The 13,422-nt window shown below is 53.2% G+C and overlaps 1 protein-coding gene across 2 annotated transcripts in view; it reads left to right on the top strand.

Annotated features, from left to right (window-relative positions):
• RTN4IP1 (reticulon 4 interacting protein 1) overlaps nt 1-13,422 on the top strand; it is a 32,139-nt gene that overhangs the window by 4,295 nt on the left and 14,422 nt on the right. For both annotated transcript variants that reach the window (XM_054980379.1, XM_054980386.1), the window contains exons 4-8: nt 50-174; nt 7,869-7,917; nt 10,068-10,204; nt 11,322-11,505; nt 11,638-11,730. In XM_054980379.1, the coding sequence (XP_054836354.1) occupies nt 50-174; nt 7,869-7,917; nt 10,068-10,204; nt 11,322-11,505; nt 11,638-11,730 (588 nt within the window). The remainder of the gene's footprint in view (nt 1-49; nt 175-7,868; nt 7,918-10,067; nt 10,205-11,321; nt 11,506-11,637; nt 11,731-13,422) is intronic.

Raw genomic sequence — 13,422 nt, 5'->3', positions numbered from 1 at the left:
CTCATAAATTCTTTCTTGGATACATGCCTGGTCTTTTACTTTTGTATAGATATCTCCAAAACCACAGTCTCTCAGTCACACTGAGGCTGCTTCTTTGCCTTATGTTGGTCTAACAGCATGGTCTGCGTTGAGACAGGTCGGGGGCCTAAAGGAGGATAATTGCAGCAACAAAAGGTAAACAATGACTTCTGCTGTTAAGGTACCATCTTTGGAGTGTCTTGTAAGGAATGATAAAAATTTAACTTTCTTCTTGAATGACTGGCAGAGGGAGTTCCTCCATTATAAAATCTGTGGGTGATTGTTTAACCATATCATGCAAATTGCACTGTTTTGTATTTCTTGACCTTTGAAATATGTATTTTGGTTTTTGTTAAAAGAATTGTTGTAGTAAACTTGGTTAATTTAAATATTGTACTATGTTATGCTCAGGAAAATAAAATTAAATCAGAAGACTATCTTTTGTTAGTGTAGGTTTCTTAACAGTCTTCCTATCTCTACATCATTTATGCTTCCAGCAGCCATAATTCTTTTTGCCATGCTATCAATAGAACCTTGCCTAATATGTTCTTGTATCAGCGCAGAGCCTCCTGGACTCGAGCAATGAGGTGTTAATGGAGCTGAGATCAATATACCAATTCCTTATTCTTGATTGAAAGTAGCATATTGATTTGTTGTTTATATATTTATGTTTATATTTTTGAACTGCTTTGGTTGTCCACTGTTTTTAAAAAAATATTTTTTGTTGTGGAACTTCTCAAAATAAATAAATTTGACTTTTTCCTGTCACAAGCAAGAAAAGCACACTATTCAAGAAGGATAATTTAGTTTGGGTTTAAATACAAATTGTTGGCCTGCTCTGCTTTCTTATACTGTGAGATCTGCTTTCTTATACTGTGAATTATTCCTTCTAATGGCTTAAGATTAGAATAACTTTCTGTGAGGCCCCGCCCTGCCACCCGCGTCCTCCCCTCGTCCGGCCGTCCTTTGGGCCGTCGCCAGGGGGCGGCCGAGGGAGCTCCCTCCGCCTCAGACTGGGTGGGGGCAGTGGTTAATGCACCAGGGTCTACTCCCCTCCCTGCTGCCCTGGAGTCTCGCACTCTCTCTGTTCCGTCCTCCAGTCAGCTTTTTCCTCCCCGGCATCCCCGGGAGCTTCCCTCTTATAGTTCCCCCTGATCACGCCCCTGCCTCCTGCACCAATCCCCTCCCCCCGATCCTGCCATCCCCTCCCTGCGTGCCTGGCTTCCCCATCCCCATTGGCTCTGGTGCCCTTCCATCTCCCCCTTGGTGCCCGCCCTCTTCTCTGGGCCTTGTTCTTCCCCCTCCTGCCTCCAGCCAATCCCCTGCCTGTGCCAGCCTGCCCTCGCCGGCTCCTTAGACCGGGGAGCCTTCCCAGGAGCCGTCCAGCCAATCCCCGATTGGAACGGCTCGTGGGGCGACCCACCCCCCGGCCTCTCCCTCCAGGCCCTCCCCCTGCCGGCGTTCGGCCGCGCCCGCCCTCGGGCCGCCGCCCAGGGCGGCCGCGTCGGCGGAGGCGACGCCGGCCGCACCGCGCCGCTCCTGGCTTGCGGCCCTGCAGCCGCTGGCGCGCCGGGTGTCTGGGCCGGCCCCGGTTGCGCCGCTGCTGTGGGCAGCGGCGCTGGCGGCGGTGTTGGCGGCGGCGTTGGCGGGCCTTCCCGCTCGCGCTCCGGCGGCCTCTTCAGCGGCAGCGGGCCCGCCTGCCCCGGCAGCAGCGCGTTGGGGCGTCCTCGGCTCGAGCCCCTCTTCTGGCCCGTCGTCGGGGGCCGCTTGGTGAGCGGGGGTCGTCGGCGGGGGTGTTGCGGGTGGCGGGCGGGCCCCGGGGGGCCTGGCGGGGGGGACGGGTGGGCCCAGTCCGGGGCAGGAGAGGCCTGCTCCGGACACACTCCCCCCCTGGGGCCGGGCGTCTCCTGGTCGGGTTGGTGCTCTGGGATCCGCGACATGTAGTCCGCATTCACATGGAGGCGGCCTGGCCGGTGTCGCAGCTCGAAGCTGAAAGGGAGGAGAGAGAGGTACCATCTGAGGACCCGTGGGTTGTGGTCCTTCATGCGGGCCATCCAGAGCAGGGGGGCGTGGTCGGTGACCAAGGTGAAGGGATTGTTGGAGAGGTAGAACTGGAGTGCCCCGACCGCCCACTTAACGGCCAGGGCCTCTTTCTCCACCGTCGCATACTTGACCTCGGCGGGTTGCAGCTTCCGACTAATGAACAGCACTGGGTGCTCCTGGCCGTCAATCTCCTGGGACAAGACTGCCCCCAGCCCGACGTCGGAGGCGTCCGTCTGGACTAGGAAGGGCCGTCCAAAATCTGGGTTCTGGAGCACGGGAGCCCCTGACAGGGCTCCGCGCAGGGCCTCAAAGGCTTGGATTCGGTCGGGGCTCCACAGAATGGTGGCGGGCCGGTCCTTCCGTAAGCAGTCGGAGAGCGGGCTGGCTTGGCTGGCGAAGTGGGGAATGAATTTACTATAATAGCCCACCAGCCCCAGGAAGCGCCGCATCTGTCGCTTAGTCCGGGGTCGGGGGCTTTGCTCCAGCGTGGTGACTTTGTCTGGTACTGGCTGCAGGATCCCACGGCCCACCTGGAATCTGAGGTAGGTGAGCTCCTGGAACCCGATTCGGCTCTTGCGTGGGTTGACCCGTAGGCCCGCTCCGGCCAATGCTTCCAGGACCGTGGCGAGGTGCTTCAGGTGCGACGGCCAGTCGGGGCTAAAGATGATGATATCATCAATGTAGGCCCGGGCGAACCCTTGGCAATGGGCCAGCACATGGTCCACGAGCCGCTGGAAGGTGGCTGCGGCCCCATGCAGCCCGAAGGGCATGACCTTAAACTGGAACAGGCCCTGGGGGGTCGCAAAGGCTGTCTTCTCTCTGTCTTCTGGAGCCATGGGTATCTGCCAATACCCTTTAGTGAGGTCGAGGGCCGACAAGTACCGGGCCGTTCCCAGTTGGTCAATCAGCACGTCGGCCCGGGGCATAGGATAGGCATCAAAGGTGGCAATGGCGTTGACTTGTCGGTAGTCCACACAGAAGCGGACAGAGCCATCCGGCTTGCCCACAAGTACGATGGGGCTCCGCCACGCACTGTGGGACGGCTCTATCACGTCAAGGCGGAGCATGTCCTCTACCTCCCGGGCCACGACTTCCCACCGCTTCAGGGGTAGTGGCCTCCAGGGGGCCCTTGCCACTTGGCCGGGAGGGGTAGATATGTGGTGAGCCAACACCGCAGTCCTGCCCGGCTGACGGGAGAAAAGGCCCGGATTCTGGCAGATCACCGCCCTCACTTGCGCGTGCTGGTCTCCCCGGAGGTCCGGTTCGAGGACGGGCTCCTCCTCGCTGGCACCCCCTGAGGTCCAAGGTAACTCCCCCGCCGGGAGCTCGAGAGGTTCGGGAGACAGGTTACACTGGAGCGGGGCCGCCTCATGCCATGCCTTTAGATCGTTAATGTGTAGCCTTTTCCGGTGCCGGGGGCTCGGCCCACATTGAACCTCATACGATAGGGGCCCTCGAACCTTAGTGATGGGGTAGGGGCCCCTCCAAGGGTCACCCGGGCCTGGCCCCATGATTCGGTGGTGGACCAGGACCTTCTCCCCCACCTGGAACGTTCGGGCCTTGGCCCCCCGGTCGTAGTAGGCCTTCTGTGCCTGTTGTGCCGCCAGTAGGTGCTTGCGGGTGGTGGTGCGGCAACTCTCGAGGCGGGCCTGGAGGTCCTGGATGTACTCAGGGGCGGGCCGTCCCTCGGGAGTGGTCGCTGAGGCCCACTGCTCTTCCACCAGCCCCAGTATCCCCCGGGGCCGACGCCCGTACACGAGTTCAAAGGGGGCGTACCCGGTGGAGGCTTGGGGCGTCTCGCGGACGGCGAAGAGCAGGGGGTCTATATACAGGTCCCACTGTTGGGGGCGATCATGGGCCAGCTTGCGGAGCATCGCCTTCAGGGTTTGGTTGAACCTTTCCACCAGCCCGTCCGTCTGGGGGTGATAGACACTGGTGAAGATCTGGCGGACGTGCAGCGTTCGGCACAGATGTTTCGTGAGCTGGGCCGTGAAGGGCTTCCCACAGTCCGACAGCAGCTCTCGTGGCAGCCCCACCTGGGCGAAGAATCGTAGCAGCACTCGTGCAACTCCCGGGGCCTTCATGTCTCGGAGGGGCACGGCCTCGGGGTACCGAGTCGCGTAGTCCATCAGGACCAGGATGTAACGGGACCCTTGCGGGGTCCTGGGCAGTGGCCCGATGAAGTCCATGGCGATCCGGGAGAAGGGCTCCTCGATGACGGGCAGGGGGGCCAGTGGGGCCCGGGCCGGGCGCTGGGTGGTTTGTCGTTGGCAAAGTGGGCATGCCCGACAATATTGCCGGACTTCCTTGGTCAGCCCGGGCCAGAAGAAGTGGGCTTCAATCCGGGCTGTGGTGCCATGGGCGCCTTGATGCCCTCCCCAGGGGTGGTCATGGGCTGTCTTGAGGACCTCTGGGCGGTAGGCGGCTGGGACTAGCAGCTGGGCTACCTCTCCATGTTTGCCCCTCACCAGGCGATACCAACGCCCCCCTTCACGGATGACCCGCGGCAATCGTCCCGCCCGGCGTGGGTCGAGGACCCGCCCCTCACTTACCGCAGTCATCCGCCGCAGGGCCTCCAGCGAGGGGTACTCAGCCTGGGTGGAGGCGAACTGGGGCTCCGCCCTCCACCCCCGGTGGAGTTGGGCTGGGGCGTCCTCGACTCCCCCGTCCTCTGGGGGCTCTTCGGGGTCTTCCTCGTCGCTCCCTGCCAGGACCTCTCCCGTCCCGTCCTGGCTGGGGGGAAAGGCGGTCCTCATAGCGAGCTGGAAGTGGGGGGAGTCCCTCCCCAGGAGGACCGGGTAGGGCAGGGCCTGTACGCGGGCCAAGGGCGTCTCGCACGCTCGTTCACGGTAGGTCACGGGGACCATGACCACTGGGCTTTCTTCCACGTGGTGGTGTACACAAGCGATGACGGCTTGTCGGATCACCGGCAGGTTGGGAGGCAGCAGGTGGGACCGGATCATTGACACGGAGCTTCCGCTGTCGAGGAGGGCTGTCAGCTTCCTGCCCATCACGGATACCAGGATGAGCATGGGAGGGGGCCGAGGGGTCCGGGTCGTGGCGGGCAGAGCAGTATCCCACCCCAGGTCGCATTCCATCAGGGGGCACTCCCTCTTCCAGTGCCCGTGCTGCCCACAGGTAAAACACGGTCCTTTGTCGCCTGCCTCTCGTGCTGGGCCGGCCGGCTTAGGGGAGGGGGTCACGGGCGGTGGCAGGACCAAGCGGGACCCAGGCGATGGCCCTCCACCCGCCCGACCCAGGTGAGCCGGTGCGGGTGGGCGGGGACCTTGTCGGGCCCGGCCCCCCCTTCCGCCGGTGTTGGGGTTCCCTTCGCCGCCTGGGCGTGGTTCAGGCCTCAGGGGTTCGCGGGCCTCCACGGCCATCACGTTCTCCCACAACACGGTGGCCTCTTTCAGGGTAGCCGGCTTGTTATATGCCACCCAGTTGCGGGCCCGGGCTGGGATCACGCTCAGCAGCTGCTCGAGCACCACCTGGTCCGCAATCCTCCTGCCCTCGTCTGACGTGGGTTTCAGCCACCGGTAGGCCGCGTCCTGGAGGTTGGCGACCAGGGTGCGAGGCCGGTCCGCTTTCTGGAAGGTTATGGTCCGGAACTTCTGTCGGTAAGTCTCCGGAGTGATTTCATAACGATCCAAGATGGCCTCCTTGAGCTTTGCGTAGTCCGCGCTCTCTGCCTTACGGAGGGCCTTCAGGGCGGCCTGCGCCTCCCCTGTGAGGTAGGGCCCGATGATGAAGGCCCACTGAGCTGGTGCCCACCCGGCCGCCTCTGCGGTGCGTTCGAAGGCCTCCAGGAACGCATCCACATCATCCTCTGGGCCCAGCTTGGCGAGTTGGAATGGCGGCCGGGGGTTGGGCCCGGCGCCGCCACCGGCTCCCGCGCCGGCCCCGGCTAGTGCCTGCTGAAGGTCCCGAACGAGGGTCGCCTGGGCATTTTGTTGCTGGCGGGCCAGCGCATCTAGGCCACCTCCTTCAATAATTGTCCTTGGTGCTCGGTCAGCCACTGACCGAACTGCGCGAGGTCCATGGCGGAGCTGGCGGCTTCCGTAGGGGCCTCCGCACTCGTTGCCTTCAGAACCGCTGGGCGCAGGAGCGGCCGGGCGCTACTCCAGCCCGCAGGGGCGGGGAGGTGCGGGAGCGGGTGCCTCACAGGACTGCTAGTGCCTGCATTCTCCACCAGTTTGTGAGGCCCCGCCCTGCCACCTGCGTCCTCCCCTCGTCCGGCCGTCCTTTGGGCCGTCGCCAGGGGGCGGCCGAGGGAGCTCCCTTTGCCTCAGACTGGGTGGGGGCAGTGGTTAATGCACCAGGGTCTGCTCCCCTCCCTGCTGCCCTGGAGTCTCGCACTCTCTCTGTTCCGTCCTCCAGTCAGCTTTTTCCTCCCCGGCATCCCCGGGAGCTTCCCTCTTATAGTTCCCCCTGATCACGCCCCTGCCTCCTGCACCAATCTCCTCCCCCCGATCCTGCCATCCCCTCCCTGCGTGCCTGGCTTCCCCATCCCCATTGGCTCTGGTGCTCTTCCATCTCCCCCTTGGTGCCCGCCCTCTTCGCTGGGCCTTGTTCTTCCCCCTCCTGCCTCCAGCCAATCCCCTGCCTGTGCCAGCCTGCCCTCGCCGGCTCCTTAGACCGGGGAGCCTTCCCAGGAGCCGTCCAGCCAATCCCCGATCGGAACGGCTCGTGGGGCGACCCACCCCCCGGCCTCTCCCTCCAGGCCCTCCCCCTGCCGGCGTTCGGCCGCGCCCGCCCTCGGGCCGCCGCCCAGGGCGGCCGCATCGGCGGAGGCGACGCCGGCCGCACCGCGCCGCTCCTGGCTTGCGGCCCTGCAGCCGCTGCCGCGCCGGGTGTCTGGGCCGGCCCCGGTTGCGCCGCTGCTGTGGGCAGCGGCGCTGGCGGCGGTGTTGGCGGCGGCGTTGGCGGGCCTTCCCGCTCGCGCTCCGGCGGCCTCTTCAGCGGCGGCGGGCCCGCCTGCCCCGGTGGCAGCGCGTTGGGGCGCCCTCGGCTCGAGCCCCTCTTCCGGCCCGTCGTCGGGGGCCGCTCGGTGAGCGGGGGTCGTCGGCGGGGGTGTTGCGGGTGGCGGGCGGGCCCCGGGGGGCCTGGCGGGGGGGGACGGGCGGGCCCAGTCCGGGGCAGGAGAGGCCAGTCCGGGGCAGGAGAGGCCTGCTCCGGACACTTTCTTTTAAATATGAGGTAACGTGAACATAGGTTTGAAACAGTGAGGAGGATCAAAATCTTGTATAATTATTTATACCCCACCCTCCAGTAACTGGATCCACCCTGCTCTAAATCTGACCCTTCCTTGCGCTTCGTCAGTTAGTTGTAAGGGCTTGAACTGAAGGAGGCTTCCTGAGAAGGAAGTGCCATAGAAATAATAAAGAGATACCCTTGCTTCTTTCTGTTTCAGTAGCAGCTTCTTTCAGTCAAACATTTTTTGAGCAAGAAGAGGTGAAAGCATTTCTGAGTATGCTTCTTTGTGAGAGAAGATGCTCATGCCCATGTGAAAGAGAGCCCTTTCTGTTCTTCATAGCTGTCTGGTATACATTTTATTAGGTTGACAGTTTCTAATATTACATTCCGGTGTTCAAACATGGCCATCATACCCATCCAGTTGATTCTCCAAAATAAATTCACCTTAGTTGTCATTTGGTTTTGGTTTTTGATTTTCTCAATATAGATAGAACCATGAGGAACTCATTATGTACAATATAGTCTTTTTAATCAATTTAATTTTTGGCAGGTGGTGTAGAAATATTGTGCATTACTGTGCTAAGTTAACTGGAATTACTTATGCTTCACAGGATATTGATCTTTGGTGCATCAGGTGGTGTGGGAACCTTCGCTATACAGGTGAGTTAGTACTTACTTTATAGGCACCCCCCTCCAGCTGAGATTTTGACACTTTTGGAAAAGAAGCTTAGTCTGTAAATCTATGCTTGCCTGCTTTGGAGAACTCACTGAGACAAATTTTCAAATAAGCACAGGTGGGATCAGAATGCTCTCACTACCATTTGTGCAGCACTGTTAGTATATAACTGTTTACATCCTGTTTTGAAGTGATCATGATTTTATTTGCTACTTGTTGCTTGTAATGAATATGTGGCCTAAGTGTGGTTATTGAGAAGTAAGTTCTGTACATCTTAGTCCCAAATAAATGTACATATTTATATTTACATAAGTGTACATGCATCACACTGCCCAGAGAAGCAGTGTGATGTATTAGTTAGGGTGTTGGACTAGGACTATGAAGAATTGGCTTAAAATCCAACTTGACCATAAAGTTCACTGGATTATTTGATTTGATTTTTGATTTTATTATATTTCTAGCACACCCTCCCTGCAAGCAGGCTCAGGGTGGGTCACAACATCAAATCCACATACAAAATAAAAACATACAATGAATATAAATAGGTAAAAATGCCACCTCGTATATGGCACAGATATAAGTAAAACCATCCCGATCCCAGATGCAGTGCTTAAGATCAACATAATTCAGTATACACAGATACTCAACATACTCCGACACCGTGGGGTGGCAAGGCAGATTGCTAAGATCAAACTGTAAAAGCAGAGTGGCCCAAAGGCCAACAGTGGGAAAGGTCAGTCAGGAAGCCCGCCCACACCTCAGTCACAACCATAGGCCCGCCAGAACTGTAACAAGTCCTCAGGGCCTGAGTCTCAACAGAGAGAGTTCCACCAGGCTGGTGCCAGAGCCGAAAAGGCTCTGTCCCTAGTCACGGCCAGGCAAACATCCTTGGGGCCAGGGATATCCAGCAGATGTTTATCTGCTGAATGGAGTCATCTCTGGGGAATGTACTGCGAGAGGTAGTCCCACAGGTACGTTGGTCACAGTCTGCGAAGGCTTTAAACGTTAAGACCAAAACCTTGAACTTGATCCAGAATTCAACTGGAAGCCAGTGCAGCTGGTACAAAACAGGTTGTATGTGTGTCCTAAATGGAATTCCTGTTAGGATACGTGCCACAGCATTCTGGATCAGTCTCAAGGGTAGCCCTGTGTAGAACGATTTACAGTAATCCCGTCTGGAGGTGACCATTGCTTGAATCACTGCAGTCAGGTCAGTAGCTGAGAAGTAGGGGACCAGTTGCCTGACCAGATGAAGATAGAAGAATGCAGATTTGGCAACTGCTGAGACCTGAGCCTCCATTGATAGAGAGGCATCCAGGACCACGGCCAGGCTCTTTACTGGAAGCCTGTTCTCTGAATCCACCAGCCCACGGCCCAGGTGCAGGACCTCTGTCTTTGTGGGGTTTAACTTCAAATGACTCTGCTTTAACCACCCAGTCATGGCCTCCAAAGCCCTAGCCAAAATATCTGGGGCAGCATCTGGCCGTCCGTCCAACAACAGATATAACTGGGCGTCAACAGCATACTAATGACACCTCAGTCTAAAACTTCAAGCCAACTAGGCGAGGGGGCACATATAGATATTAAATAACATTGAGGATAGTATTGCTTCCTGAGGGATGCCGCATATCAGCAGGCAGCACGGTAACATCTCCTCAAGTGCTGCCCTCTGTCCCCAACTGTGAAAAAAGGAGATCAGCCACTGCAAGGCTGTCCCATGGTGAGCCAGTCAAACTCTCTCAGCCTAATTAAACTTACAAGGTTTTTGTGACTTGTGAGGATGAAATGGAGGAAGAGTGAAGCTTGTATGATGTTGAGAATCACTGTGATAGAGGATTTAAATTTTTTTATGATGTACATAGAAAAAGAGAAAACATGAACTTTGTTTGCCTGGGGATGCACTCATGTGTCATTGGATATTGTGCTACCATTACACACTATTTTAGGTACATACACTTGGATTCTCCTGTGTGCGTAAGCCTATTTGCCTGTTTGGAAATGATTGCTATAGTGCAACATCTGATGAGGAATGGATACAGTCTTGAGTTAGATAATATTAATTTGGTAGAATTTTTACTTTGGTAAAAGTTTTAATCTAGGTAGCATTTTTTTTTATCTTATATGTTCTCTTCAGCTGATGAAAGCCTGGGGCGCTCACGTGACTGCAGTTTGTTCTCAGGATGCTAGTGAACTAGTACAACATCTTGGAGCAGATAATGTCATTGATTATAAATCTGGAAATGTAGAAGAACAGCTGAAAGCGTTGCCACTGTATGTATGAATGCAGTTGAATGTTACATAGCCTTGGCAAAAGTCCTCCAACTGAAGTCAACCATATACTACTGGTTTCGGGAGCTCACTTATTTCATTCTCTTCTGCAATGGTAGCTTAGGTGGTGATAGTTCCATCTCTCAAAATAGTAGCGTTGCTGAATAAATAGGCCATGTAAAGCACTTTTTCACGAAGGCTGCAATCCTAGACACTTTTGCTAAGTAGGATGCAAGTCCCATTAATCTCATTAGGACACTTCTGAATAAATGTTTAGTTTGCTTTGTATAAGTGCAGTAGAAATGCTTAATATCATGGCTTAGATCCAGCGATGTATAAACAGAAACATAAATGGACGTAGCATAGTTCTGCTTGCACAAGATCATGTGCAACACCTGTCATTTTCCTCCCATTATGTTATGGTGCCCAGAAATTAACGATTTGCTGACCTGGATGTGATGTTTTCATGAACCAAATGAACCGGGGCAAGTTCGTGAAAGTTTGTGGTTCGTGAAATGCGATGAACCATGAACTGCGCGGTTCATTTTTTTCCAGTTGGTGCCCATCTCTACAGCTTGTCAGATCTCCAGTGGCCAATCAGAAGCTCTGCCAAGCAAAACCCCATCTGGTTCTGTTCACTTTCTAAAACACATGGTGAGCACCAGGAAAGGTGTTTTTGGGCACCATCTTGCTCACAGACAGCACTGAGGACCCCTGCTCTAGCCCCTTCCATTGCACAGATAAAAGTGGAAAGGCATATCTCCACAATGGAAGTGCTACAGACTTACTTTTAAAAAAATGAAATATAGGAATTTGAGTACCTGGTACATGTATTAGTATACCATTATATTGATTTAACAGTATTCTAGTGCCTATGTTAAATAAAAATTGCAAAAGCCCTGGTTGCCCAGGGGAAGGGGGGCACTGCTGGGGAACTGGGGCAAGGAACCATGCCATGTGGAAGCTCCATTGCTGTTGTGCTTTATCAGCAGCTGCACCAGCATTAGAAAAACCACACAAGCCTGTCCTTGTATGGAAAGCACCATTGTTTAGTGACACATTCTTTGACGTTTTAATATACATTTATTCCAATTATTTCCTTGCATTTTTCTCTTTTCAGATTTGATTTCATCCTAGATAACATTGGTGGATCTATTGAAAAATGGGCCCCTGAGCTCCTCAAAAAATGGTCAGGAGCCACGTATGTCTCTTTAGTAACACCTTTCTTAGTGAACGTGGATAGACTTGGCGTAGCTGATGGTATGTTACAGACTGGAGTGACTATTGGTACAAAGACTATAAAGGTATGTTAGAAAGCCAACGTTTTATCTTTTTTCCATTTGTCATATTCAGGCAATGATGTTCTAGTATGTTTGGAAGTTTATGCATTTTTGGGCTATTTTGAATTAAATAGTGTGTATATTCGTCTCTCACAGCATCTTTGTAAAGGGATCCATTACCGGTGGGCCTTTTTTACACCAAGTGGTCCATATCTGGATGAAATAGCTTCTCTTGTTGATGCAGGGAAGGTATGTATCTCTGAATTGGTAACTTAATGTTCTGTTGCTAAAGCACAAGCTGCTTTGGTACAAACCCGTTTATTCATAACTAAGAGGTAAACATTAGCCTTAAGGGTTTTGAAGCAGAAAAAGATCCTAATCTTGGGTGCTCGTATTGTCCTCTGTTCTGCCTGTTTGTATCTTGACTGATCTGTTCAGGTTGTACGTATTGACTTCCTCAGCTTTGTTTGACATAGACAGAGTAAAGCAGAGTTTCTGATTCTGACTGGATTGTAGCGTCACATGTGATATGGTATTTCAAGAGAAAAGACTACCATGAGAATACTCCTAGTTACAACAGCATACCATTTTATTGGACTTTTGCAGCTTCTTTTTGGCAGTAGTATCAAAACGGCTGCACTCAAATGAACCCACACATAGTGCTGTGTTGCTCTTTGAGCGAATGAGAATGCTGAATCTTCTGATCAGCATTTGTTTTGAGTATTAAGTAGCTGTAGCATGTTGATATTGAGATCAGATGTGCTTGGGAAGATTCTGTGTATGCAACAGTGGATGGGTGTGGCTTTCAGTCATCTGCGTAAATCTCTGGACAGCTGAATGCTAATGCTATTGAAAATTTCCTTCTTGTATTTGTGGATAGCCTGGTATGTCTTTTGTTATACGATTAACAAAAAGGATAGAAATGTTTGCTTAGGCTTTCATTCTCGCTTTACAGAGGCCTGGCCTCAAAAGTCTCTCTCTTTTCAATGATTTTATGCTTTTCATCATTTGCCTTAGATTTCTGTAGAATGAAGGCCTTGAGCACCACCCTAAACCTGTCCTTTTTATTTTTGCCCATCTTTGGAACAAATATTTGGACTCTAGCAAACAAGCTTACTTACAAATATTTGCAAACTAAACAACCCAAAAAGTTCAGAAGAACCTAAATTGGCAGATACATTTTTTTTAATTTTTTTTTTACCCTGCTTTCCCCCCCTCAGTTGGGGACTGAAAGGATGTAATATAAAGGTGATTTAAATCTGGAGCTTGAGGTTCTGTCTGTAGGCCATATCCAGAGGTTATTTTCTGTTGGAAAGTAGTTTCCTCCCCCTACTTCACCATAGTCTCATAGTGCATTAATATACCTCCCACGGTTCCCCCAGCTTTTCTCAGTTATTTCTCAAACCTGCTTTCCATGTGGGTGGGAAAGTTCAGAATTTCCTTAACCCTATACTTACTGTGGTCATTTCCCCACCTTGACATCAGGGTGTTCTTTTTTTAAAAAAATGAATATTTTTATAATGTTATAACAATATTTGTGTGCCAGGTTCTCTGAATTCCCAGCTTTTATTTTTTAAAATTGCAGCAATATAAGAGGAATGGCATATCTTCATAATGCAAGGGGCTTTTAAAAATAAAAGTGAGAATTCAGAGAAGCTGATGTCTGTGAAACCTTATATCCATATAATGATATTCAATTGCCAATTTTTTTTTTAATGAAAAAGACCAAGTGACTTGGAGAAGAGATAGTGGTCACTGTTGGGATTGTGGCCAGGGAAGGGAAACTGCAGGGCAACCTGCTGTGTGGAAGCCCTTTGGTGCTGCATACAAGCCTGACCCAGTTTGCAAACCACCTATATTCTCAGCTGTGGAGGAAATAGTTTCCAAACTTGACTGAAGAATCTCTTTTCTTTTTTGAAATATCATTCTATTGCTTGCATG

The sequence above is a fragment of the Eublepharis macularius genome, chromosome 1, assembly GCF_028583425.1.
Source record: "Eublepharis macularius isolate TG4126 chromosome 1, MPM_Emac_v1.0, whole genome shotgun sequence".
NCBI lineage: Eukaryota > Metazoa > Chordata > Lepidosauria > Squamata > Eublepharidae > Eublepharis > Eublepharis macularius.
This window is presented reverse-complemented; position numbering and strand designations above follow the sequence as displayed.